Source organism: Lissotriton vulgaris, chromosome 12, assembly GCF_964263255.1.
Source record: "Lissotriton vulgaris chromosome 12, aLisVul1.2, whole genome shotgun sequence".
Taxonomy (NCBI): Eukaryota; Metazoa; Chordata; class Amphibia; order Caudata; family Salamandridae; genus Lissotriton; species Lissotriton vulgaris.
Window position 1 is genome coordinate 554,354,106 of NC_141700.1, and position 26,631 is coordinate 554,380,736.

General features: G+C 45.8%; 1 protein-coding gene across 1 annotated transcript in view; it reads right to left on the reverse strand.

The window, feature by feature from the left end:
- LOC147677724 (perilipin-1-like) overlaps positions 1 to 25,334 on the reverse strand; it is a 562,211-nt gene extending 536,877 nt beyond the window's left edge. Inside the window, exon 1 of the mRNA XM_086946494.1 lies at positions 25,268 to 25,334. Within this exon, the coding sequence (XP_086802620.1) occupies positions 25,268 to 25,282 (15 nt within the window). The 5' untranslated portion in view covers positions 25,283 to 25,334. The remainder of the gene's footprint in view (positions 1 to 25,267) is intronic.
- Between the last annotated feature and the right edge of the window lie 1,297 nt (positions 25,335 to 26,631).

The following is a 26,631-nucleotide window of genomic DNA, read 5'->3' on the forward strand; positions in this document are numbered from 1 at the left end:
CAGCCTTCAATGGTCCCTAGTGCGATTCTGAGTACCGGGACGGTTATTACACAGTCAAAGAAGTTGTCAAGCATAAAAGGTAGTGAGAAGCCAATAGCCAAGTATAGACGGAAGATGGTTCCCACTAGCAAGCCTTGTAAGCAACTGTCTAAGAATGCTGGTAGGAGTACTGAGGGTAGCTCCGAGCACACTCTTTTAGGGGATCCCTGCATTAATTTGAAGTTAGATGATATTGGAATGGAGTGTGAGAGTGATGTCTGGGCCAAGGTACAGTGGTCACTGGGCCTTGTACTTAAACCTTTGATGGACAAATTGGAGTTGATCAAGACAATATTGGTGGAACTTGCGGGTTTGTGTAAGGATAAGGTCAAACCGGCAGAGGGGAACCAAATTGTAGATGGTAGAGACAACACACAGTATGGAAGCAGGGATAATGTGGGGTCACAAACCAAGCCACAAGAGGGGGGGGGGGGGGGGGAACAACGTAGACAGTGGGCTAAGCAAGCTCCTAGTAATAACGAAAGACAGGGCCAAATGAGTGCCACACGTGAGGTAGTGGCAGCTAATCAAGGCCCACCCCCTGTTTCCCCCATCCCGAAGGATAAAAGGAGTGACCCATTGAGGAGAGATGTTGATCTGGGCAGGGGCTCATCAGTAGGTGTACGGGGGTCTGTATGTTTGGTACATTTGGACCTCCCGCCTGCCTCTAGTCCGTACACGATTCAGAAAAGGGGGTGGTGATGAACAGAGTGTCTGAATTAAGCAGACCACTCTTACCCAGTCCAAAGATCAGGGCTTGATCCAACACTGTTATTTAGCTCACTGCACCATCCCAGCTCAGAACCTGGCTATATGCAAATCAGTCTGTCCCTGGCCCAGTGCATCATGGGAACAGGGCAGACTAAACTACCAAGCCAATTCTTCACCAGAAAGGAGACAAGCTACCGGGGACCGGTTTCTGGCATTTCAGCCGTCTTCGGCCCGGCTTGCTTGAATCCTGATGGTGCAGTGAGAAAGGGACTCATGTCTGAGTATACCCTGCCACACCTATAGTGGCCAAAAACGATTCAGAAAAGGGGGTGGTGATGAACAGAGTGTCTGAATTAAGCAGACCACTCTTACCCAGTCCAAAGATCAGGGCTTGATCCATCACTGTTTTTTAGCTCACTGCACCATCCCAGCTCAGAACCTGGCTACATGCAAATTAGTCTGTTCCTGTCCCAGTGCATGATGGGAACAGGGCAAACCAAACTACCAAGCCAATTCTTATACTGGGAAGGAAACAAGCTTCCGGGGACCGGTTTCTGGCATTTCAGCCGTCGTCGGCCCGGCTTGCTTGAATCCTGATGGTGCAGTGAGCAAGGGTCTCATGTCTGAGTATACCCTGCCACACCTATAGTGGCCAAAAACGATTCAGAAAAGGGGGTGGTGATGAACAGAGTGTCTGAATTAAGAAGACCACTCTTACCCAGTCCAAAGATCAGGGCTTGATCCATCACCGTTATTTAGCTCACTGCACCATCCCAGCTCAGAACCTGGCTATATGCAAATCAGTCTGTCCCTGGCCCAGTGCATTATGGGAACAGGGCAGACTAAACTACCAAGCCAATTCTTCACCAGAAAGGAGACAAGCTTCCGGGGACCGGTTTCTGGCATTTCAGCCGTCGTCGGCCCGGCTTGCTTGAATCCTGATGGTGCAGTGAGCAAGGGTCTCATGTCTGAGTATACCCTGCCACACCTATAGTGGCCAAAAACGATTCAGAAAAGGGGGGGTGATGAACAGAGTGTCTGAATTAAGCAGACCACTCTTACCCAGTCCAAAGATCAGGGCTTAATTCAGGCACTCTGTTCATCACCACCCCCTTTTCTGAATCATTTTGTCCACCATAAGCGTGGAAGGGTATACTCAGATGTGAGTCCCTTGCTCATTGCACCATCAGGATTTAAGCAAGCCGGGCCGACGACGGCTGAAATGCCAGAAACCGGTCCCCGGAAGCTTGTTTCCTTCCCAGTATAAGAATTGGCTTGGTAGTTTGGTTTGGTCTGTTCCCATCATGCACTGGGACAGGAACAGACTAATTTGCATGTAGCCAGGTTCTGAGCTGGGATGGTGCAGTGAGCTAAAAAACGGTGATGGATCAAGCCCTGATCTTTGGACTGGGTAAGAGTGGTCTGCTTAATTCAGGCACTCTGTTCATAACCACCCCCTTTTCTGAATCATTTTGTCCACCATAAGCGTGGAAGGGTATACTCAGATGTGAGTCCCTTGCTCATTGCACCATCAGGATTCAAGCAAGCCGGGCCGACGACGGCTGAAATGCCAGAAACCGGTCCCCGGAAGCTTGTTTCCTTCCCAGTATAAGAATTGGCTTGGTAGTTTGGTTTGCCCTGTTCCCATCATGCACTGGGACAGGAACAGACTAATTTGCATGTAGCCAGGTTCTGAGCTGGGATGGTGCAGTGAGCTAAAAAACGGTGATGGATCAAGCCCTGATATTTGGACTGGGTAAGAGTGGTCTGCTTAATTCAGGCACTCTGTTCATCACCACCCCCTTTTCTGAATCATTTTTGTCCACCATAAGCGTGGAAGGGTATACTCAGATGTGAGTCCCTTGCTCATTGCACCATCAGGATTCAAGCAAGCCGGGCCGACGACGGCTGAAATGCCAGAAACCGGTCCCTGGAAGCTTGTTTCCTTCCCAGTATAAGAATTGGCTTGGTAGTTTGGTTTGCCCTGTTCCCATCATGCACTGGGACAGGAACAGACTAATTGCATGTAGCCAGGTTCTGAGCTGGGATGGTGCAGTGAGTTAAAAAATGGTGATGGATCAAGCCCTGATCTTTGGAATGGGTAAGAGTGGTCTACTTAATTCAGGCACTCTGTTCATCACCACCCCCTTTTCTGAATCATTTTGTCCACCATAAGCGTGGAAGGGTATACTCAGATGTGAGTCCCTTGCTCATTGCACCATCAGGATTCAAGCAAGCCGGGCCGACGACGGCTGAAATGCCAGAAACCGGTCCCCAGAAGCTTGTTTCCTTCCCAGTATAAGAATTGGCTTGGTAGTTTGGTTTGCCCTGTTCCCATCATGCACTGGGACAGGAACAGACTAATTTGCATGTAGCCAGGTTCTGAGCTGGGATGGTGCAGTGAGCTAAAAAACGGTGATGGATCAAGCCCTGATCTTTGGACTGGGTAAGAGTGGTCTGCTTAATTCCGGCACTCTGTTCATCACCACCCCCTTTTCTGAATCATTTTGTCCACCATAAGCGTGGAAGGGTATACTCAGATGTGAGTCCCTTGCTCATTGCACCATCAGGATTTAAGCAAGCCGGGCCGACGACGGCTGAAATGCCAGAAACCGGTCCCCGGAAGCTTGTTTCCTTCCCAGTATAAGAATTGGCTTGGTACTTTGGTTTGCCCTGTTTCCATCATGCACTGGGACAGGAACAGACTAATTTGCATGTAGCCAGGTTCTGAGCTGGGATGGTGCAGTGAGCTAAAAAACGGTGATGGATCAAGCCCTAATCTTTGGACTGGGTAAGAGTGGTCTGCTTAATTCAGGCACTCTGTTCATCACCACCCCCTTTTCTGAATCATTTTGTCCATAATAAGTGTGGAAGGGTATACTCAGATGTGAGTCCCTTGCTCATTGCACCATCAGGATTCAAGCAAGCCGGGCCGACGACGGCTGAAATGCCAGAAACCGGTCCCTGGAAGCTTGTTTCCTTCCCAGTATAAGAATTGGCTTGGTAGTTTGGTTTGCCCTGTTCCCATCATGCACTGGGACAGGAACAGACTAATTTGCATTTAGCCAGGTTCTGAGCTGGGATGGTGCAGTGAGCTAAAAAACGGTGATGGATCAAGCCCTGATCTTTGGACTGGGTAAGAGTGGTCTTCTTAATTCAGGCACTCTGTTCATCACCACCCCCTTTTCTAAATAATTTTGTCCACCATAAGCGTGGAAGGGTATACTCAGATGTGAGTCCCTTGCTCATTGCACCATCAGGATTCAAGCAAGCCGGGCCGACGACGGCTGAAATGCCAGAAACCGGTCCCCGGAAGCTTGTTTCCTTCCCAGTATAAGAATTGGCTTGGTAGTTTGGTTTGCCCTGTTCCCATCATGCACTGGGACAGGAACAGACTAATTTGCATGTAGCCAGGTTCTGAGCTGGGATGGTGCAGTGAGCTAAAAAACAGTGATGGATCAAGCCCTGATCTTTGGACTGGGTAAGAGTGGTCTGTTTAATTCAGGCACTCTGTTCATCACCACCCCCTTTTCTGAATCATTTTGTCCACCATAAGCGTGGAAGGGTATACTCAGATGTGAGTTCCTTGCTCATTGCACCATCAGGATTCAAGCAAGTCGGGCCGACGACGGCTGAAATGCCAGAAACCGGTCCCCAGAAGCTTGTTTCCTTCCCAGCATAAGAATTGGCTTGGTAGTTTGGTTTGCCCTGTTCTCATCATGCACTGGGACAGGAACAGACTAATTTGCATGTAGCCAGGTTCTGAGCTGGGATGGTGCAGTGAGCTAAAAAACGGTGATGGATCAAACCCTGATCTTTGGACTGGGTAAGAGTGGTCTGCTTAATTCAGGCACTCTGTTCATCACCACCCCCTTTTCTGAATCATCTAGTCCGTACACAGCAGTTTTAGTTGGTGTGCCTGCTGCGAATGGAAATACGGTCAAAACCCCGCAGATGCTAATTAACAAAACCGCTCATTGGCTAAGTAAGAATGTAGGGTTTAGGATGGAAGATCACAGACATATCTTAATGGCCAGAAGAGTGGCTTGGTTAGGGAAGGCAAATAAAACATTTGAGGGGGGCTGTGTAGTAGTAAACTTTAGATTCCCTAGATTGGTACAGGAGGTCCTTTATTCCTTTAGGGGTCACCCCTAGGAGGAACGCTCCTTAATTGGATTATTGCCACTGGAGTTCTTCTATAGACAGGTACTAAATGCATCAACCGCTGAAGAACTAGAGGGACCCTCGGTAGGACCACATAGGGAAGACGAGGGGAGGGTACTCCCTTTATACAATAGTTACACCCCATTAACTAGTGGAAGAAACCTCAATGAGGTGGACTGACTGGGGGGTGGCGAGATCTCGAGGGGTTCTCTGAGCAAGGTGCAGGAAAGACCCAGGGTAGTAGAAGGCGATTTAGTGGGTCATGGGGTGGTACCTAAAATACTTCTACATCAGGCCTGCTCAGAAGGGACTTGCTTGGCTTTAGAAGTAATAGAAGTCGGGCCAAGCACCACAAGGATGTCTGAAGATTTTTGTTCTGCCTCTCACCCCTCTCATTCACCTCTGGAACAAAATTATGGGAGGTTGAAACTAGTATCCTGGAATATAGCGGGTCTTTTAGCTAAATATAAGAGCCAGGAATGGAGACAATCTATTACTGGGTTCCAAATAATCTGTCTGCAGGAAACGTGGGTGGTAGACTGTAGTACCTTCCACCTTGCGGGGTATAAGTGGTTTTTTGGTGCCCGCGCGGAAATCACCTCAGGGAGGGCAATGGGAGGTTTAATAACATTTGTGGAACTTCGGCTGGAGGGTGAATGGAATAATTTAAATTGGACCTCGGACCATATGTTGGCTCTTAGGTTCAATAACAAGGCCTCAATTTAATATTGGTTAATTTCTATGATGCCCTACTACCATATGTGAATAGGTCAAGAGTTGATGATCTGGACGCTCAGCTCAGCTCAGGAGTAGGGCAGAAGAAGGGTCCTGTGGCACAGTTTCTGTTAATAGCGGGTGACTTTAATTGTCACCTGTGCCCTAACCTAATACCCGTCCGAGGATATTGGTCCCTATGTACGATATGTGCGGGACCGCACTTTGAGCATACAAGGGAAGGAAAGGAGCTAGGTAGGGTTTTGAAAAAACACACCCTAGAACACACCATGGATTTGGTAGCCACAGGGAGGGATAGAGTTGTTAACCCCACCTTTAAGGGGAGGGGGTGCAGCTCTGGTGTTGATTATATAGTGGTGTCCAAATTGTTTAAAGAATGGATAAGAGGGGCCTCAATTGAGCTAAGCATATTTAGTGATCATAACTCCTTAACACTCCTGGTCACAGGACTATCCTCTAGAAAGGCCCGGAGAAGGGTGGAGGGCGGCATTATTGAAAGGGCAAAGGACCAGGGTAGAAGATTAAGATGGTCCAAGTTGGATGGAGAGGCCTTTTACAAAACGCTCATAAATGAAGGGAAAGATCTCATAGGAGAGTGTTTGGACCTCTCGGTGGAGGGACCTCCTTTGGTGAGGACTTTTGAGGCAGTGGCCCAATTAGTAGATAAGTTATGGCTCACTACCACACATGGGGAAGTAAATGACAATCCCAGGTGGTTCAATAAAGATTGTTCCTGTGCACAAAAATAATTGAAAGCTAGCTTAAAAATAATCCCGAGGGACAACGCTAAAAGTTGCAGAGTGAATGTTAGCATATAAACAGGTGGTTAAACGCAGGAAGACTAACCTTTAAGCACAAGCTTGGGGAGATTTAAGGGAGGCAGCGGAAAGGAAGGATATGAATGCATTCTGGAAGATAATAAATAATCCATGCTTCCAGGATGCTAATATACCCGAAATTGGCACTAATATATTGCCTGAACAATGGCTAGATCATTTTAAAGGACTGTATAATCATGCAGATAATAGAGCACAGGACGATGAAGGCGGTATAGGGTGGACTTCATCGATAGTTTTTACGATGGAGGAAATTGTAGTGGGTATCCAGGGTCTAACAAGAAACAAAGCACCTGGGCCGGATGGCATTCCTTCGGATCTTTTTTTAAGTAATGTGGAGTTGTGGGCACCAATTCTTACGAGGGTGAATAATGCTGCTGTAGTTTCCCGCCTCCCCCGTTCCTGGTCCACAGCAACAATAGTTCCCATATTTAAAAAGGGGAACAGGGACAACCCCCAGTGTTATCGCCCTATTTTGTTAATTGATGTAAAGGCCAAAGTTTTGGGACGCGTGATTTTAAAACGTCTAATGGATTGGGCGGAGGAACATCAGATTATCACAGACGTCCAGTACGGGTTTAGGCCGGGGAGATCAACGACGGATCAATGTTTAAATTTATATTTATTGGTGGCCAAATGCACCATAGCCAGTAAGGAGGCGGTATATTTAGGTTTTATGGATCTAACCGCTGCGTTTGATCATGTTAATAGAGAGAAGTTGTGGGCTCTTATGAGCACACTTGGGGTTGAACAGGGCATATTAAATATTTTAATAGGATTACATTGTAATACCGCCGCAAAAGTTAGATATAATTGGGAGGGGGGTTCCACAACATCTTTCCCCTGTACTAGCGGGGTTAGACAGGGATGTATTTTGGCCCCTTTCCTGTTCTCCCTGTATATTAATGGACTAGACCAGGCTTTAACTAAATTGAAGGTGGACTCGCCTGTGTTGAAACAAGAGCTGTCCCTGTGCTACTTTACGCAGACGATGCGGTGCTTTTAGCACGTACACCGAAGTCCAGCGTTTGATAGACGGGTTTGGCAGTTTTATGGACACGTTAGATTTATCGGCCAACCTGACTAAGTCCTATGTCATGGAGGTAGGGAACAAACCTTGCATGAAGTTTATTTTTAAAATATCTGACCATAGCATAGGGAAGGTGCAGACTTTTTCATACCTAGGCATTTTTTTTGATGGGCTTTTAAATTTTAAAACACTAATTGAGGAGCGTTGTAGTAAGTTAGTGTCCTCAACAGGTTCAATCATGAATTATGGTCGTAGCCTGGGCCGGTGGTCGCCTGAGTAAGTGGTGAATTTGTATAGCTCAATCTGTTGCTCTAAAGTGTTATACGGGGCTGAAGTTTGGGGCTATAGCGATGTTCACCAGCTACAGATAGAGGAGAATAATTATTTGAGAAAATTGCTCAAAATTCCACAATGTATGTCTCCGGATATCACTCACAGGGAATTGGGAATGGTTTATATTGAGGATTTGGTTCAGGTTAAACCAATTACAGCCTGGCTTAAGATCTGGATTAATCCGGAGCTAAACTGAATAGACAAATAATTATGGATTGCCTCAGTAGGGATAAAGGGATGAGCATCCCATGGTTGAAGTATGTGAAGTCTTCTTTAGAGGGAATTGGGTGTAAGGACCTCTTTAAAAATCTGAGGGCAATTACTAGCCAGGACAAGAACAGAGTGAAGATGATATTTTGTAATTATGTAGCCTCTCGAAGAGAAGCACGGGAAGGGGGCAAACACTTTGTTCGTGCTCATAGCCTGTTGAAGACCTGTGAGGGTATGGAACCTACTTAGCCCTTATGTTAAATGCGCAGGATAGATTTTTAATCACTCATTTTAGGCTCAACCTTTTACATCATTTACTGGCAGATCAGCCAGGTTTTACTTTAGCTGTTGAGCAGAAGGGTCCCTACGGTTGCGACTATCGGTCCCCTCAGGATACCCTTCATTTTGTATTATTGTGCCCATTTTATTAATTGCCAAGGCGCTATTTTTTATTAAGCATTCTAAAACAGGCCAAGTTTAGGCATGCCAGGGTTGCCTTATTATTCTTGCAAATGACCAATGACCCTAGAACGTTGTTTTGTATTGTGAACTTTTTGAAGCTAGCACTTAAATTAAGGAAAACAATAGGGATCTGCTGAAATAGGTTTTATGTTTTTAAAGGCTAGCAATTGTTCGTATGAGAAAGGCTCAATTATTTGTAACTGATTGTGAAAACTTTTTTTAAATACCTGTGTACTTGTATTATTATGCCTTTTATGGTATTTTTTAAATGCCGAATAAAGTATGTGATTGATTGATTAAATATATTCACCTTTGGTTTCATATACCTGCAACACTACTTGTTGGTTTCCATGCACCAGGAGGAAGCATGTTTTTTTACTGTGTTTGTGGGGTGCACTGCTAATATGTGTACTCCATTCAGGTGCATTTTTGACATGCCATTGAATTTGATTGACTGCATATATGTTCTGGCTGGTAGGGTAATTTTCCTACAGATACTAGAGAGGTGGATTTCCTTACTCTTTGGTGCCCACTGCCAAAGGTAAGCCCGTCTACGCCCGTCCGCGCCTGGACCGCAACCAGCGCCAGACCCCCTGGTCCTCGCAAAACCCACCCAACCCGCATAACGTACAACGCCGCTTCCCTCTTTGCCCTCAACCCCGAACGCTCACCACAATGCTGCACAGCTACCCCAGGACACACCCATGGACCATTCACCTGCAACTCCTGCAAGTTCACCTGCATCAGGACCCACACCAAATCCACTTCCCCCAAACAAAGCTCCGACCCTAACCACCTGAAATGCATCCTGCTAAACACCCGCTCGGTCCACTGACACGCCACTGAACCCTGGGATCTACTCGACATCACATCACCGGACGTCGCCTTCCTTACTGAAACTTGGATGAACGCCTCATCAGCACCCGACGTCGCCATAGCCATCCCGGAGAATTACAAGATCATCCGAAAAGACCGCACCATCCAAACAGGAGGAGGCATCGCCATCGTCCATAAGAACACCGTCCGAATCACATTCAGCTCCAACGACAACCTTGCGACCGCCGAACACCTTCACTATCAGATCCACACCGACCCCAGGACCACACTGAGAGGCACCCTCATCTACAGACCACCAGGAACCCGCACACAATTCAACGAAGACATCACTGACTTCATCAGCCCACATGCCCTCACATCCGAGAACTACATCCTTCTAGGAGACCTCAACTTCCACCTGGAAAAGAAGAACGACAGCAACACCACCACCCTCCTGGACAACCTGGCCAACCTCGGACTCAAACAACTTGTTGACACCCCCACCCACTTAGCCGGACACACGCTCGACCCTATCTTCACCTCCAGCAAACACATCTCCTTCGATCACACCTCAAATCTCCACTGGACGGACCACAGCTGTGTCCACTTCAGCTACAATAAGACCACGACTCACAACCCCTCACAACCCATCCTTCGAAGATACTGGAACAAAATCACCACCGGCCAACTCACCACATCGCTTAACCAAAACCCTCCTGCCATTTCATCGGACCCAAACCAAGCCGCCACCAAACTCACACAATGGATCACCCACAGCGCTGACGAATTAGCACCCTTGAAAAACCACCAGATCAATCAAGGCAGCAAAAAGGCCTCCTGGTTCAACGATGACCTCAAGAAATCCAAGAAGTTATGTCGCACCCTCGAGAAAACCTGGAGAAAAAACCCAACCACTGACAACCTGACCACCCTCAAGAACGCCACCCGCAAACACCACCAATTGATCCGATCCACCAAGAAATCAGCATTCAAGGATCAACTCGACAACAACGCCAACAACAGCAAAGAACTATTCAACATCGTCAAAGAATTCACCAACCCCACCGCCAGCTCCAACGACATCACTCCCTCCCAAGACCTCTGCGACTCTTTATCCTCTTTCTTCCACAACAAAATCGCCGACATACATAACAGCTTTGAAAACCAATCCGAAGAACAGTCCACTCCACCCACTTCCGAACCAAAACAGCACTCTCACAACCTCTGCGCCTGGAACCCAACCACTACTGAAGACACCATCCGCCTGATGAACTCCATCCACTCAGGTTCTCCAACCGACCCATGTCCCCACCACATCTTCAACAAAGCAGACTCCATCATCGCACCCCATCTCCGCGATGTCATCAACTGTTCCTTCAACTCCGCTACCTTCCCGGAAAGCTGGAAACACGCCGAACTCAGCGCCCTTCTGAAGAAACCCACAGCAGACCCCTCTGAACTTAAGAACTACTGCCCCATCTCACTCCTCCCATTCCCTGCCAAAGTCATTGAGAAAGCCGTCAATAATCAGCTCGCCGCCTTCCTCGAATCCAACAATTCCCTCGACCCCTCACAGTCCGGCTTCCGAGCCAAACATAGCACCGAAACCGCCCTCATTGCAGCCACAGACGACATCCGAACGCTACTGGACAACGGAGAAACAGTTGCCCTCATCCTACTTGACCTCTCCGCCGCCTTCGACACAGTCTGTCATAGCACCCTCATACAACGCCTCAGCAACATCGGAATACAAGGAAAAGCTTTGGACTGGATCATCTCGTTCCTCGCCGGAAGAACCCAGAGAGTCCGCCTCCCCCCATTCAAATCAGAGGCCGTCGAAGTCACCTGTGGCGTACCACAAGGATCATCTCTCAGCCCCACTCTCTTCAACGTTTACATGAGTCCCCTCACATCCATCGCGCGACAACACAACCTCAACATCATCTCCTACGTCGACGACACCCAGCTGATCCTCTCCCTCACCAAAGACCCTAACACCGCCAAAACCAATCTACACGAAGGAATGAAAGACGTAGACGAATGGATGAAGAACAGCTGTTTAAAACTGAACTCTGACAAAACAGAAGTCCTGATCTTAGGATCATCCCCCTCTGCCTGGGACGACTCATGGTGGCCACCGGCCCTGGGTACAGCACCCATACCTACTGATCACGCACGTAACCTGGGCTTCATCCTAGACTCCTCCCTCTCGATGACCAGACAAGTCAATGCCGTCTCATCCTCATGCTTCAACATCCTACGCATGCTCAAAAAAATCTTCCACTGGGTCCCCACCGAAACTAGAAAGACAGTCACCCACGCACTGGTCACCAGCCGACTGGACTATGGAAATACCCTTTACGCCGGAACCACAGCCAAACTACAGAAAAAACTCCAACGCATCCAAAACGCCTCAGCCAGACTCATACTGGACATCCCCCGTCAAGCTCACATTTCCGGTCACCTGAAGGAACTTCACTGGCTCCCCATCAACAAGAGAATAACGTTCCATCTCCTCACCCACGCACACAAGGCCCTCTACGACCTAGGACCCGAATGCCTCAACACACGACTGTCCTTCTACACACCCACCCGCCAACTACGATCATCCAATCAAGCCCTCGCCACAATTCCGCGCATCCACAGATCCACCATGGGGGGAAGGTCCTTCTCCTACTTAGCGGCCAAGACCTGGAATTCTCTCCCCACTCAACTCCGCCTTACACAGAACCACCTCTCCTTCAGAAAGCAGCTTAAAACCTGGCTATTCGATAAATAATGCACCCACCATCCCTCAAGCGCCTTGAGACCCTCTGGGTTAGTAGTGCGTTATACAAATTCCTGAACTTGAACTTGAACTCCACAGTTGCACTTTATAGCAGAATGATTGATATAGGTCCTGATGAATCCCCCCTGTACCCTGTTGAAGAGTTATTTAGGGCAGAAACATGCTGACCTAGAAGACATAACCAGAGACATACACATTTTTCCCTGCCTCACTCTACTTGTTTTTAATCCTGTCAATGAGGGAAACTGAGACAAAAACACAAAAATGTTTAGGTTGGATGGGACTACTGAGGAAGGCCCAAGTAAGGTTCCAAGAAAGGAGGGACCTAAGGCTATGGTGGTGCAAAATGCGAGTCATAACAGCAAGAGCAAGGCCAGGGGAATGGACAGTTGCAAGGTCAAAGAAAGTCAGAATATTGCTGTGACGGGGCCAGACACTGAGATAGTAGAACACTTTTTTCACTCTCCGATGTGTCTACTAATGAATCTGATGCCTGAGGGGATGACTTTTTGAGCAGTTCCACAACAGATGTAAGCGATTTTTACCCTGGGTCAGAAGAAGGGGAAGGAAATATCCAGCCTATTGTGCAGATTTCCACCAAAGTTATCCCATAAAGGAGGATCAAGGACCAAGCGAAAGTGGGACTATTGAGTCGCTCAACATAGCCATAAGAATACATCTGGCCCTACTGCGGGGTCTTCATCTACTGAGGAGTTAATAGCAGGTGGAGACCCCCCATACTTTAAAGGCTGTCTATAAGGGCATTATGGCACATCAGGAGAAGACTCAGGCTGATAACTGGAGGGCTTGGGCAGTTACTAAGAAAATGCATGGGTCAATTTGAAAACCTTCCAAAACTTTTTGGGAGATAGTGGAAATAATTTCTGTGGTGGAGGGTCTCACAACGCCATTAGAGGCTGACAGTGCCTCTGTGAGGGAACAGAGTATGTCATATGAAGCTCAACTTGTAGACATGGAAGTTGGAGGACTTTCAGAACAGTCAATGGCAGAATAATTCAATGGTCCTCAGGATCGAGGAAGGTGTGGTAGCGACGACGCAAGAAGTTTTGTGAATAACCTGTTTAAAGCTGCCTTCTGAGAGTTAACAGAATGGAATTGGGAGTATGAGATCCAACGGGAACATAGGTTTCTCCTTACATCAAACCAAGGGAAAGGGAGGGGGAAGCTTGGCCAAAAATGAGGCAAAAAGAGGTAGGAAGACATTTTTGCGAGTCATTCTGTTTCGAAGGAAAGCAGGTTTCATGAAGTACACTTTGCTATCTGGACATGTGGGTCAAGTCAACTTGGACTATGGGGAAGATCTTTGGTAAGCTGCTTCTATTTTTTCTTTTTGTTCGATTAAGCGAATCATATGTATAAGTTGCGCTTCGGGCCAATTTATATCCAGGGCTTAAATGATAAAGCCTTGGTCACTGTAGTTTAAGAAAAATGTGGCAGATAAACTGTGTCTGCAGGAACACATTCCTGTGACAAAGATATCTGCTGGAAACCCTTGGGCACTGATTATTGACGGTCAGAGAAGTGGCTATCTTAACTGAAGAGAATTTATGTGTTATTGATAGGAGCCAAGAAATACGTTACACACAGCATGGGGCATACCGAACGTGGTGGGACATTATCCCAGCAGCGACTGCAGCGTCTGCCACCACACCAGGCATAGCAAAACCCTGAGCTTGGAAACGGGAAAAACCTGCCATCAACTGAAGCATACAAACTGCAACTCCACCAACCTGATATACATGATAGAGTGCCCTTGTAAACTCAAATATATTGGCATGACCACCAGAAAGGTGCGGACAAGGATTGTTGAACACAGAAGCACAATCCGTTGCAAAAAGAATAACAGTAAACTTATAGACCATTACCTACGAGAAGGACACACCCCCAACAACATGCAATGGACAGTCATCGAACAGATACCTGTCCACCAGACCAACAATGAAAAGATCCTCCACACTAAGGAACAGCGCTGGATCTAAAGACTTTCCACTCACACTCTAGTACTGCACGATAACATTCCGTGGAATAGCCTTAACTGTTGATCCCCAAATCCCTTAACTACCCTGAACGTTCCCCACCCGGTTATGTCCTTAACTAACAGATCATTCAGTGTAAATGTTACCTTACGTCTCTAGGGTACAGATACCCACCCCTACTGTCCACATAGACGTGACCAGTCTAATAGCCATTTCCCTTTTAACACCATTGGTCCCCTACAGTCATGACAGGAGAGCATCTTTGAACTCACTGTATCACTACACTGGGCTGCGAGTATTCTAGCCATCGGTCCACCCCAATGTGGACAACTAGAAAACACTGCACTGTCTCCAGGCCCATTCTATTTCTCAATCACTTTATTTTTTCAATACCAAGACAGTACACAACTAGTGACCTCATCACATTGAGAGTCACTGTCTTCAACAGAGGACAGATGCGTTGGGTGCTAAGCCAGAGGGAGCACTAGCCCCCCTTCCCCACATTTCACATAAATAACAGTGACCCGATGCGTTTTGCTTTCACGCTGCATCTTAGGCTATGCCACGTAATATGTCATCACCGTAATATGGCGGGATAATTGTAGACATTGTTTCTTTTATAACCGTTCATGACAATCCACACAACTCTCAGGATTTAGCAATTAGAACATTGCAGGCATAGACCCCACACAACACTAGTGTGTCTTCTGTGTCTATTCTTCTTCTTTCCAACAGACGCTATCCTCTGACGCTACTCACAGGCAGACACGCCCAGCCCGAATGAGCATCAGCTGTGACTGGCCATCCTGTATTTAAACCGGCAGGCTCATGACTCCCACATCATCAGAGCTCCTGTCCAGACACGACAGGTGTTGCAGAGGATCCTGAGACATCGCCCAGTAAGTAGGGGAGATCGGCCTCGCTCGCAGTACCACCACCAGCATGCACGCCTCCTGGCAGCGGCTGAGTGCGCACCCTTTACCACTTGTAGCAAGTCCATCTCTCCTCACTAGCTCTTACTTTTACCTTCTCTCCCCCACTCCCAACCCAGAGTGCATAAAAGTCTGGGGTCCTGGCAGGAGACTCATGAAGTTTGTCCGTTGAAGTTAGATAGTAAGCCCTCACTTTTTAACAGGCATTTCTCCATGTTTTTATCACTATATAATGCTCAGTTTTTACAACAGGTACTAGCACCTGTAACGCATAATATACAAAAACGGCTATTTCCACCAAATCCGCAACGACCGTTACTCACTGTCGATTGATCCGCTCACATTTAGGCACCATACCTGGCCATCACTATTGATGTGCGTCACAACCTGACGCATTCGAAATACCATGTGTCCTGAATATCATGTGTCTATGTGTTTGTTTCTTCCTGTCTTTTGCTTTACAGGTACAAACTGAGAGGGAAGCCCTTTCTCACAATTAGAACACCTTATCGTGTGTTTCACATATAAGGCACTGAAAACATATAACTCCCTTATAGCACCCCATCACATAGGCCTGACGAAAGCCAGTTTTATAAAGAGGCCTGGCTGAAACTAGTTGACCACACTGGACATGGGAGACCGTAAGTCCCTCCTACCACGTCCAAAAAGCCTTGTTTTAAATACTGCCTAGGGACCATTAATAAACTAACCTTCTGGGACCTCTAGGACAGCATTTTAACCTCACTCAAAACAACTTCACCACACACTCACCTAACAAAACCAGCTCCGCTGTAATTAGGCGTTGTAGCACACCTGAGGCACACTCGGTGCCTCGCTGGGGCCCGATGATGAAGCATGCCACTAACTAGGTTGGTGGGTTTGGGCCTTCATAAAAACCAATAAGGTTTTTCTAAAACAAACACATACTAAATACAATACCAAGGTAGCTAGCTCCTTTTGATTACTATATATTATTAATAGGAGCACCTCCAATAAATTTGGAAGCTATGCAATGGCTGAGAGCCAGATACTTGGACACAAATTCTCTATCTGGTCTATTTACTGGTCTAATCTCAATGAAGCAGCTATCACAGATTTTTATGCAGGTAGAAATAGCCACTTGGCCAGGGCTCATCATTTTCGGTGGGAATCTAAACTGTCATATGGATTGGGTATGGACACCAACACAGACATCATATGTTGGGCATAAACTGATGGTTTTTAGAGCAATACAGCAACTCATAAAGCTGCATGGACCTACTGATGCCTGGTCCGGTTTGAACATGCAGAATCCACTGAAATTACTTTTTGGTCTCGTCAAGTCTTCTGAGAGATGCGTGGATAGAGAAATACTCTAGGGATTACTACAATCATAATCCATTAGTTGAGGTGTGTTTCCCTTCTATAGTGAGGCAGCGTAATCCCGGGACATTTGATAGGGTGTTATTACAAAATCCTGATTATATCAGTCATATGAAGGCATGGGTTGCAGATTTTGTTTATATAGACATAAGTAGTAGTGCATCACCTGGGATTGTATGGGATGCTACAAAAACTAACATTAGAGGGGAACTCTTAGTTTTACTTTCCTAATTCAGAAAGCCCAGGCCAGTAGAATCCAGGCATATTACAATAAATTGTCCTACCTGGAACCGAAGCATGTCAGGATAATAATGGGAGAACAAGAGGATCAAGAAATCCTTCATAAGATTGCAGTCACTAAAGACAAGATTAACAGTTTTCTGTGAGCAGAATGGCGGGATGCACCAATTACACAAAGCAGAAAGTTATGACTACAGCGATAGAGTTGGAAGGGTTTTGGTCTTACGAACATGGCAGAAAGAGGTTCAGAATTATATCAATGCTCTTAAGGACAAGCAAGTGCAAAAGGTAAACTCCCCAGAGTGAATTATCCAAGTATTTGGTTAATCCCTACCTGCTCTCTGATCCCGCTCCGTTCCGCCGCGTCCATTGTGGGCGTTTGAGCGGAGGGTGAGGAACCCACCACTTCCTGCCTCAACAGCGCTCGGGTTAGCGCTCTAGTTTTGGCTGACCTACCCCTATTTAGGAGGATGGGTCAGCGACCGCGCAGCGGACGCGTGCAGCGGGCGCGCCGAGTGCGCGCCAAAGGCGCTCACAAGCAAGCCCGTCAGCGCCCGACCGCGGCCAGGGGCCAGTACCCCTGATTCTGATTCTAGTGAGCGGGTAAGAGACTTGCGATACTCCTGTGATGAACTAACTCTTCTCCGCCCTATTCCTAGAGCCGCATGTACTCATAGTATGAAGCCAGACTGTATGCCTCAAGAGTGTAGGGAATGCCATTTTAACGCTATCACTGACTCAGATATTGAGAGGGGGGCAGATCAACTTGTCATGTTTTTATTGAACTGCCGTTCTTTTAAAAAACACAGTTTGAACATTTTGGATATTCTTATTGACTATCACCCGGACTTGCTGTTCCTTACGGAGACCTGGCTGGATGAGGCCTCTGCTCCTGAGATTCTGGAGGCCCTTCCTCCGGCATATGGCCTTTTAAGAATTGATAGAGGAATTCAAAGAGGGGGTGGTATTGCTATTGCTTATAAATTGGAACTTGAGTGCTCCTTGGAGCAAGTGAATATCAGCAATTGCGAAGCGTGCTTATTTTCCATCAAAGTCTCCCCTGAGTGTACCATTAAGGGCTACCTTATTTACCGCCCTCCAGGGGGGTCCACACAATTTGCTGAAAGCCTCCTGGATACGGTGACTCAGCCTGCCCTACGGTACAGTAAACTCCTCATAGTAGGTGATCTGAACCTACATTTTGAGGATGCAAACTGTGCTGAGGCACAATTCATAATTTCCTCCCTGAATGCCCTGATGATTAGATTGTCTGATGGAAGGACAACCCATCAAGCAGGGCACCTTCTTGATCCCATCTTTTCTAATTGGGATGAAATTAGAGTGTTCCTCCCTATTAGGATCCCATGGTCTGACCATTATCTAATTCAATTTATTGCCTTAGGTATGCCTAGAGGGGACAAACCCAAGCGATATCTTAAACCTAAGCGCAGGAATTGGAGAAAATTCAGCCATAAGATATTTGATTCTGCTTTAAGGCAGGAAGTCCCCCCGCTTAGTAAGACCTCATGGTAGCTTGGAAGGACTATGAGGACTGGGTAACTAAGGCTTTAGATAAGGTGGCCCCTTGGACACAAAAAGCCCCAGTACGCAGATCAAAATCAGCCCCTTGGTTCAGCGAGGATCTGCGCGCAGTTAAGGCTAAATGTAAGGTCCTAGAATGCCTTTGGCTTAAAGATTATGACCTGGACCGCAAAGAATCCTATAGGAGCAGTTTGAGAGAATATCATAGTCTGATTAGAAAGGCCAAGAGGTATTACATAAAGGAGAGGATTGATCTATCTGATAACTCCCCAAAAGAGCTTTTTTTAATTTATAAGGAGTTAACATCTCTCACGGCGACAATGACCAAAGATCCTCCTTCCACCGAGATATGTGAAGCCATTGCTGACCACTTTGTGAGCAAAGTGGAGAAGATCTATGAATCTTTTCAGCAGAGTCCAGCCAAAGACATCCCGGCCGGAGAGACCTGTCATGGGCCTAAGGAAAATGGTTGTCTCGTGGAATTCAAGGTCCCTCCACTGAAGGAGTTGATAAAAATAATTACAGGTATCCATTCCGGATCTCCTATGGATGTCGCCCCTGCTAAGATCCTCAGAAGTCATTTACCTCTTTTGAGTGACTATATAGGCAATTTGGCGACTTTGTCCTTTCAAGAAAGTTTGGTGCCTGAGGAATGGAAATTGGCCCAGGTTGTTCCTATAAAAAAAAGGCCAATCTGAGTATGACTCAGTTGGATAATCTCCGCCCTATCTCCCTCCTGCCTTTTTGCGCCACAGTAGTGGGGAAATTGGTTAATAACCAATTGGTTACTTTTGTGGAGGATAATCATCTTCTTCATCCCTCCCAATCGGGTTTTAGGGCGAAGCACTCTACGGAGACCGCCCTCCTTTTTTCCACTGAACTGCTTCGTCACAAAGTAGATGAGGGACACACAGCAGCTCTGAAACTTTTAGACTTGAGGGCGGCATTTGTTATCGTATCACACTCAGGGCTTCTTGCTCGCTTAAGTGAGTTGGGGATAGTCGGCCTAGCCTATGAATGGATGGGCTCTTTCTTAGCTGATAGGAAATTCCAAGTGCATTGCCCCCCATTTAAATCCAAACCCCGGTCTCTTAGACAAGGGGTTCCGCAGGGCTCTATATTGAGCCCCACGTTGTTTAATCTTTACATGGAGCCCCTGGTAAGGCTGGTAGAATCTTATGGGGTGGATATTGTGTCATATGATGATGACACTGAGCTGGTGATCACTCTATCTCATAACCCAGTTGAGGCAGCTGAGAACCTCTCCGCCTGTCTTGTGGCACTTGCTGGCTGGATGAAGAATAACTGTTTGCGCCTTAATGGGAACAAGACGGAACTTTTAATTATCGGTTTGTCTCCCTCGATCTGGACATCAGCTTGGTGGCCTGCGGATTTGGATATTATGCCCTCTCTCTCTGATACGGTGAAAAATCTGGGTTTACTCCTGGACTCCAATCTTTCATACTCCCAACATGTGGGGATTGTAGCCGGGAAATGCTATGGCATACTAAAGGTCCTCCGCAAAATTTTAGATCTTCTCCCCATTAAAGCGAGGAAAATCTTAGTGCATGCCTTAGTCACTTCTCATCTTGATTATGGGAACTCACTCCTCTGTGGACTTAGTAAAAAGGGCCTGAACCAACTCCAATGTGTCCAGAATGCGGCGGCCAGATTGGTCTTGAACCGACCCAGGAAGTCATCTGGGAAGCGTGCTCTACAAATCTTGCACTGGCTTCCCATGCAGGAATGCGTTCGGTATAAGACCATGTGCATCACCCACCGCATAGCACCTGTCTATCTCCAAAATATGTTTACCTTATACCGTCCCGAACGGCTGCTGAGATCCATGGGCAGTATGCAGCTGGTGGTTCCTCGTATCCGCAGAGCGCGGATGGGAGGGCGGTCCTTTAGGTTCCTAGATAGTAAACACTGGAATGAGCTTCCTACTGAACTCCGGATGGAACCATCTGAATCACGATTCAGGCTGAAATTGAAGACCTATCTGTTTCCCAAAGTTTAGTGATCGTAGGATCCTTCTGTCTTCTTCCCTCTCTGCTGGGCCTGTTTTGGGAGTTCTGATGGAATGCATTCATAGCGCGGGGACGCACTGTTTCTTCTGTGTAACCAGGCGCTTAATAAATGTCTTTATTATTGTTATTATTATTATTTGAGTAATTCTACCAGGCAGATCTGGCACCTACTTTAGACATGATTAGACAGTATTTGGAATAGACCAGAGGTGAAATCTTAGAGGAGGCTGGATCTGCAGAGCTCGATTACCGTCTTTCACTAAAGAAATTGAAAGAACCACTGGATTCTTTGGCTCAAGGGAAGGCTGCTCGGTCAGATCTGATCCCTTAGAATGTTACAGTAGATTATTTGCTGTACTTTCAGGGGATCTTGCTACGACCTCTAAGAATGCTCAAGTTGGGCTCTCCTTTCCGGCTTCCTGGGCAACTACCAAAACAATGGTCTTTTGAAACTTCCATTAAATACTGCCTCCTATAGACCAATCTTGCTAATCAATAGTGATGTTAAAATCTATTCAAAGATCATGGCGACACATCCCAGTAGGGTCATGGATAAATTAATCTCCTCATGGCAGCGGGCTTTGTCCCAGGTCAGAGCACTACGGATCATATAAGGCAGGTAATCTATCTATTTGATATAGCCCAGTTAGGGAAAACTCTTTTGGAAATGATCCTAATCGACGCTGAAAAGGCATTTGCTCTGGCCACTTGGGTACACATTTGGGAGGTTCTGAATAGTTTGGGTTTGTGGGCAGGTGGTAAGATCCCTATACAAACATTATATACTAATCCCACGCCTAACCTCCAACAGATGGAAATTAAGTCTGCTAATATCCTGATTACTAGAGACACAAGGCAGAGGTGTCCCTACTCTACCCCTTTGTTTGCATTATATATTGACCCTTTCTAAGAAGCCTAAGGAATAATAAGGTGATCGGCCTGCTGGAGACCAGTGGCTTCATCACAAAGATATTGGCCTTCGGCGATGATGTTGCTTTGGTTGCAACAGCTCCTGAACAATCTATCTGCAAAGTAGTGCTGGAGGTGATCAGCTTTGGTAAAGTTTCGGGATAATCCCTGAACAAGGTTGAGACTCAAATTGCATATAATAAGGGCCCGTCTCTTCAGGAGCATCAAAAGACAGTTAGGGCTATTTACTTGGAGGTCAATATCACGGCTAAGGTAGAAGATATAATTCCAATAAAGTTTGACCCTTTAATCACTAAAATTAAAAAAGATTTCATGTGGATACATAATCTCCATTTAACAATGATTGGGCGGTGTAATACAATGAAACGGTTGGTACTGCCCACGGCGTTATACTTTTTCAGGGCAATGCATTAGAGTTGCGATGGGCATGCTTTAGAAAGCTGGGTGCTATTGGTAACAATTTCACATGGGAATATAATAGGGTAAGATTCCCAAAGTATCTAGTTCTGCAAATAGAAAGAGGCAGGAGGATAGTGCCTATTTTTAATACTATTACTTCGAAGCCCTGCTTCTGAATATGGATTTTAAGATCACTGGGAAGTCTGGTGAGGCAATTGGTCTAGAGAGTTTAACAAATATATATGAACTCACTCTGGGTAAAGACATTAGGTGTATGTTTTCTAAAAAATAATGGAACCAAGTTATTTTTATTTTTTTAAAGTCGGATTTAAGACAATCAATGCAGTTTTTTGAAAAGTGGCGTGATACAGTTATCATACCCCGCTCTGGCTCAGTCAGCTTTTTCCATATGTCTTTCATGATAAATGTTGTGTGGTCTGGGAGCAAGCTGGCATTTGGGACATTTTGTGATAAAAGCAAAGCTTTTTTAAATATTTACAAATCAGGGAAATTTTGTGATAAAAGCAAAGCTTGTTTTAAATATTTGCAAATCAGGGAGTTTTTTCTGAAACTTGAAAATGTCAAATTTTCATTGGAGCCGTCCCTGATTACCCCTGGGGGACCACAAATTAGAACATTATATAGCCTGTTGCTAGATCTTGACAATGCATGAATCTGTATCGGGAAAACTGGGCCAACAAATTAGATACTAATCGTTGTAACATCTACTTTCAGCTCCAATTGGACATAGGTCAAGAGCTTTTGTTGTCAGCCAGAATAAAAGCAAACATTATAATGCTATATATAACTCATACTATACCCCAGAAAAGTAGTTTAGGTGGGAAAAGGCTTGATGCTAGCTGTCTGCGTTGTGGAGCTAGTGATGCCAACATTGTTCATATGTTCCCCACTTGCAGGAGGTTCACCACCTTCTGGAACAAAGTCAGTGAATTTTTGGGCACTATTCTACCCAGCCTGATTCCCATAACACCACAATTAATTGCCCACTGCAGTTGCTTGTATATTTATTGCTGCAGGTTGGTTGACTCCGGATCCTCCTTCATATTATCACTGGCTCTCCAAATTCATGTTGATGCAATATGCAGAGGAACGTTTGAATCATTGCAAAGGAAAAAGAGCAAGGGCTAGGAGAGCTATTGCATAGATGCCACTGTCTTCATCTTCAGTATGTCTTTAGTTGGAATGATATGGAGCGGCCTGGTGGTTGGTCATATGGAATTCTTTGTGTCTCATGTTTTCTTCTGTTAAGAAGCGGCTCCAGTATTAGTGAATATACTGTTTTGTGATTCCTAGCTTAATAATGTATTAAAAAGGTTGAACTTTTGTACTCAGCATGTGTTCTCTCCTCATAAAAATGGATTCAAATGCAGTAACTTTCTGCTATGGCATAGCAACAGTTGTGAACAAAAGCTTTTATCTCCTGCTGCTACATCATAAAGGAATTCCACGCTGCTCTGTGTGAGCTCTCTAACAGCCTGTCAGAGGAATGCTGGAAATCAGGGAGTACAACTTCTGGGGGAGAGGAGACAGACAGCAGTGGGTATGGGTGACAGATTTTAAATTTTGGACACGGAAGAGAGTCCATGTTATGTATGGCTCCCCCATTACTCCTCTGCCCATGCATATACTTGAAGGCATGTACAGATTATTTTGCGGGCTATACATAACATTAAATTATAGCTAGTTAAAAAGTGAATTTCAGGGATGCTTTTCACCTCAGGGCTTCTGAGTGACATCATTGACAACTCGTGCTTGCCTCTCGTTGTCTATTTGATGTCACTCAGAACCTCTATGCGAAAAATAGCCCTTTAACTTATAGTTACTCAGCTATAATTCAATATTTAATCAAAAACCACTAAAGCTGATCCTGTGAGCGTTACCACTTTCCAACTAGCATGGAAGTTGCTTTATTTTGTTAACATACTGTAAACATTTTAGAAAGCCAGAGAAGCAGGATGGTATTTTAAATTCTCGAGTGCTGTGTATTAATAGGTTTCCCAGCTTTTGGTATTTAAGTCTTTTACATTTCCATCTACATTTATCCAATTTTATGGGTCGGTGAAAAATTAAGTTGAAATTAAGTCTATATTCACATTTATTTATCTGCACACTTATTCTATGCTATCTGTAGGACTAAGTAGTTCTAGACAATAAAACAACAGACTCACCTGAAACTGAGCATTTTCAGCAATTGAACCTTCATTAGAAAACTGTGTTCGTTTTTTATTAGGTTGAGCCTGGACAGCGCATGTGCTGCTCTCCGAGCCATGCTGTATTGGAGTATTTACTTGAAGCCCCTCTCACTCTCCGCCCACATTTGTCATTGGCTTGTGTCATTGTCCTTCGTAAATGCTGGCTTTTGATTCCTTATTATTCATGTAAGTCCTTCCTTAGTACCGTCTTGTCTTGATTTGTAACCTCCCATGAGGACTGGCCCTTTTACTTCTGTTGTTACATGGTACATCTTCTTTAGTCTTGGAGAACTATTTTCTTTAATGAGTTTCTCTTACTGCAGGAGGGCAGGAGGGTCTCTTGTGCGCAGTTGTGACCACAGGCTTCTTTATTTAACTCATAGCAAACTGGGAGCTCTTCAGGGGCCTTGGGAGACGAAGGGGGCAACTCAGCGATTCCTTCGAGCAATTGGAATGCAAAAGGTCTCGAATTTGCGAGAGTTTAAGCTATTGGCATTGTAAATGACAATGCCTTTTATTTTTGTTTTAAAAACCAAAACATAAATAAAAGGCATTGTCATTAACAATGCCAACAGCTCAAACTTGCGTAGATGTGAGACCTATTGCATTGCAGAAACTTGTTCCCTTTGCTGCCAGTTAGTCTAGGTGTTAGCCTGCCCATCATGCTTAACAGCATGGAGAGACACTCTAAAGAAGTATGTGTAATGTATTTTGTATTTTTAAAAATATATATAGACCGGGAAGCATATTACTTTTAGTCTCTATTTATGTGTAATAACCAGCTAAGAGGAGCAGTGTCGGCCTCAATTACTAATACCTGAAGTTGAGGTTACGCTTGTTCCATCTCAGAAATGTTTTCAATGGGAAAAAAGCAAACTATGCTACAGGGGTGCCAAGATTTTGCCCACTAAAAGGTATTAATGTTAACCTCCACGACATAAAAATAACCCATGTTGACCTAAGTGGCGTAACAAAGGCCCCCGCAAATGTGAGCTCCAGGGCCCCCCGTCAGCACAGCACCCTAGTATGAGAGGTGCTGAGTTAGTTCAAAGGGGGGGGCTCCATGTACTTTGAAGGGGGGTCCCCCTCAAGTTTCATAATGCCACAGGTTGACTTCCCAGGATTCAAAGAATGTCTCCTTCAAGTGACCCTGACGTACAGATCTGAGAGGAGTCTACACTAATAGTTTAACCATCTAAGGATCAAGCGTAATATCCATGTCAACGCTTTACATGGGGTTTAGTTTTGTAATTATTTCACAGATAATACCTCGCAAACTGACCCTTTTGCATGAAGTATCACATAACTAAATAAATGGCACATTTTGAAGACACTTGTGGTGTTTCATAAACTATTTCATGCATCACAAGAACCCCAGAAAAGTAATGAAAAATGTTTTAAACTGCTCTTTTATTGACAAAGCTATCAAGAATACACCTCACCAATTGCAACTCTCTGTTGTATAGGCAGCATTGACCAATTACTACATGTTACTTACAGTATCTGCTTCCATTGCTGTTATTCCTCAGTGTTGTCTAAGCCGGCAGTTGGGACTGAGAGCTGTTGTAAAAAAGAAAAATATATTCAGGATGAAGAGAAAAACTGGATGCTTTCTGAATCTCCTTATCAATATGCCTGTGCAATTTTTGAAACATAAAGCGTTGTAATGTAAAGTCATGAATTAACTGTAAAAGATCATGAAGACCTGTGCCCTTCACAAGACACAGCACACCAACACATCATCCCATGCAAAAGCAAGCACCAAAGTGGGCAAGCCCAGTGATCGACCCAGCAATCAATGGACAATTGAGGAAAAGGAACATTTCTCCCAGGGAAAATTAGGCATCAGCTGCAAGACTCCACAGGGCTTCAGCAAATGGTCAGAGAGAGATCAGGGTTCTGTTTATTATGTGGCGAATTCCACTCAGGGGCCCAATTTAGAACTAGTCGTTTTCCACAAGATACTTTGAGAAAATCCTAAAAATGGTTCCAAATCTATACTACTATAATAAAGGAAGAACTTTGAGGCTTTGAGGCGGGTAAACTCAGGAACCACAGCGCCAATCCACACACCCGATACACCGTTGTAATCGTCAGGGTGTGCAGATGGTTTCTAGGCTATATAAATAAAAACAAAAATGTTATTTAAAAAATGTACATAAAAAAAAGTAGTCCCTCCGAAGTAGCGCCGGCCGCGACGTAGGTGCTCACGTCAGGAGCGCGGGGAGGAGCGGCGTCCAGGACATCCAGGAGCGCGACGAGGAGCGGCGGACATGGTGCGGGGGAGGAGCGGTGACGTGAGGAGCAGCGGACAGGCCAGAGGAGCAGTGACCAGTGGCGGGTGAGGTGACAAGCAGCGGACAGGCGGGAGGAGCGGTGAGGTGACGAGCAGCGGACAGGCGGGAGGAGCGGTGACCAGCGGCGGCGAGGAGCGGCGGACCATAAACTGAGGAGGGCGGGGGAGGAGCGGCGGCTTAGGTAAGGGGACCCACGGACAATATCGTGGCAGGCGGTGGTGGGGCAGGCGGGGGATGGGCCGGGCGGGGGCCCGGGCTTCTGGAAAATGTTGGGGCGGGCGGGGTCGGGGAAGCCTGATTGCTCCCGGACAAGGTCGGGACGGGATGCTAGTAAAAGATAAAGGGCCAGATGTAGGAAAGTTACTACCGTTGGTAATACTGACCGGTAATAGGCTTTTCCTATGTAGGTGGTAAATTTACCGATTCTGTAAATAACGAATCGGTATTTACCGATTTGGTATTTACCGAATCATCATTTACCGATTCGGTATTTACCGAATCAGTAAATGAGATGTAGGAAGCACTTAAAAGAGAGCTTCTGTGCTTTAAGGATTCGTTATTTACC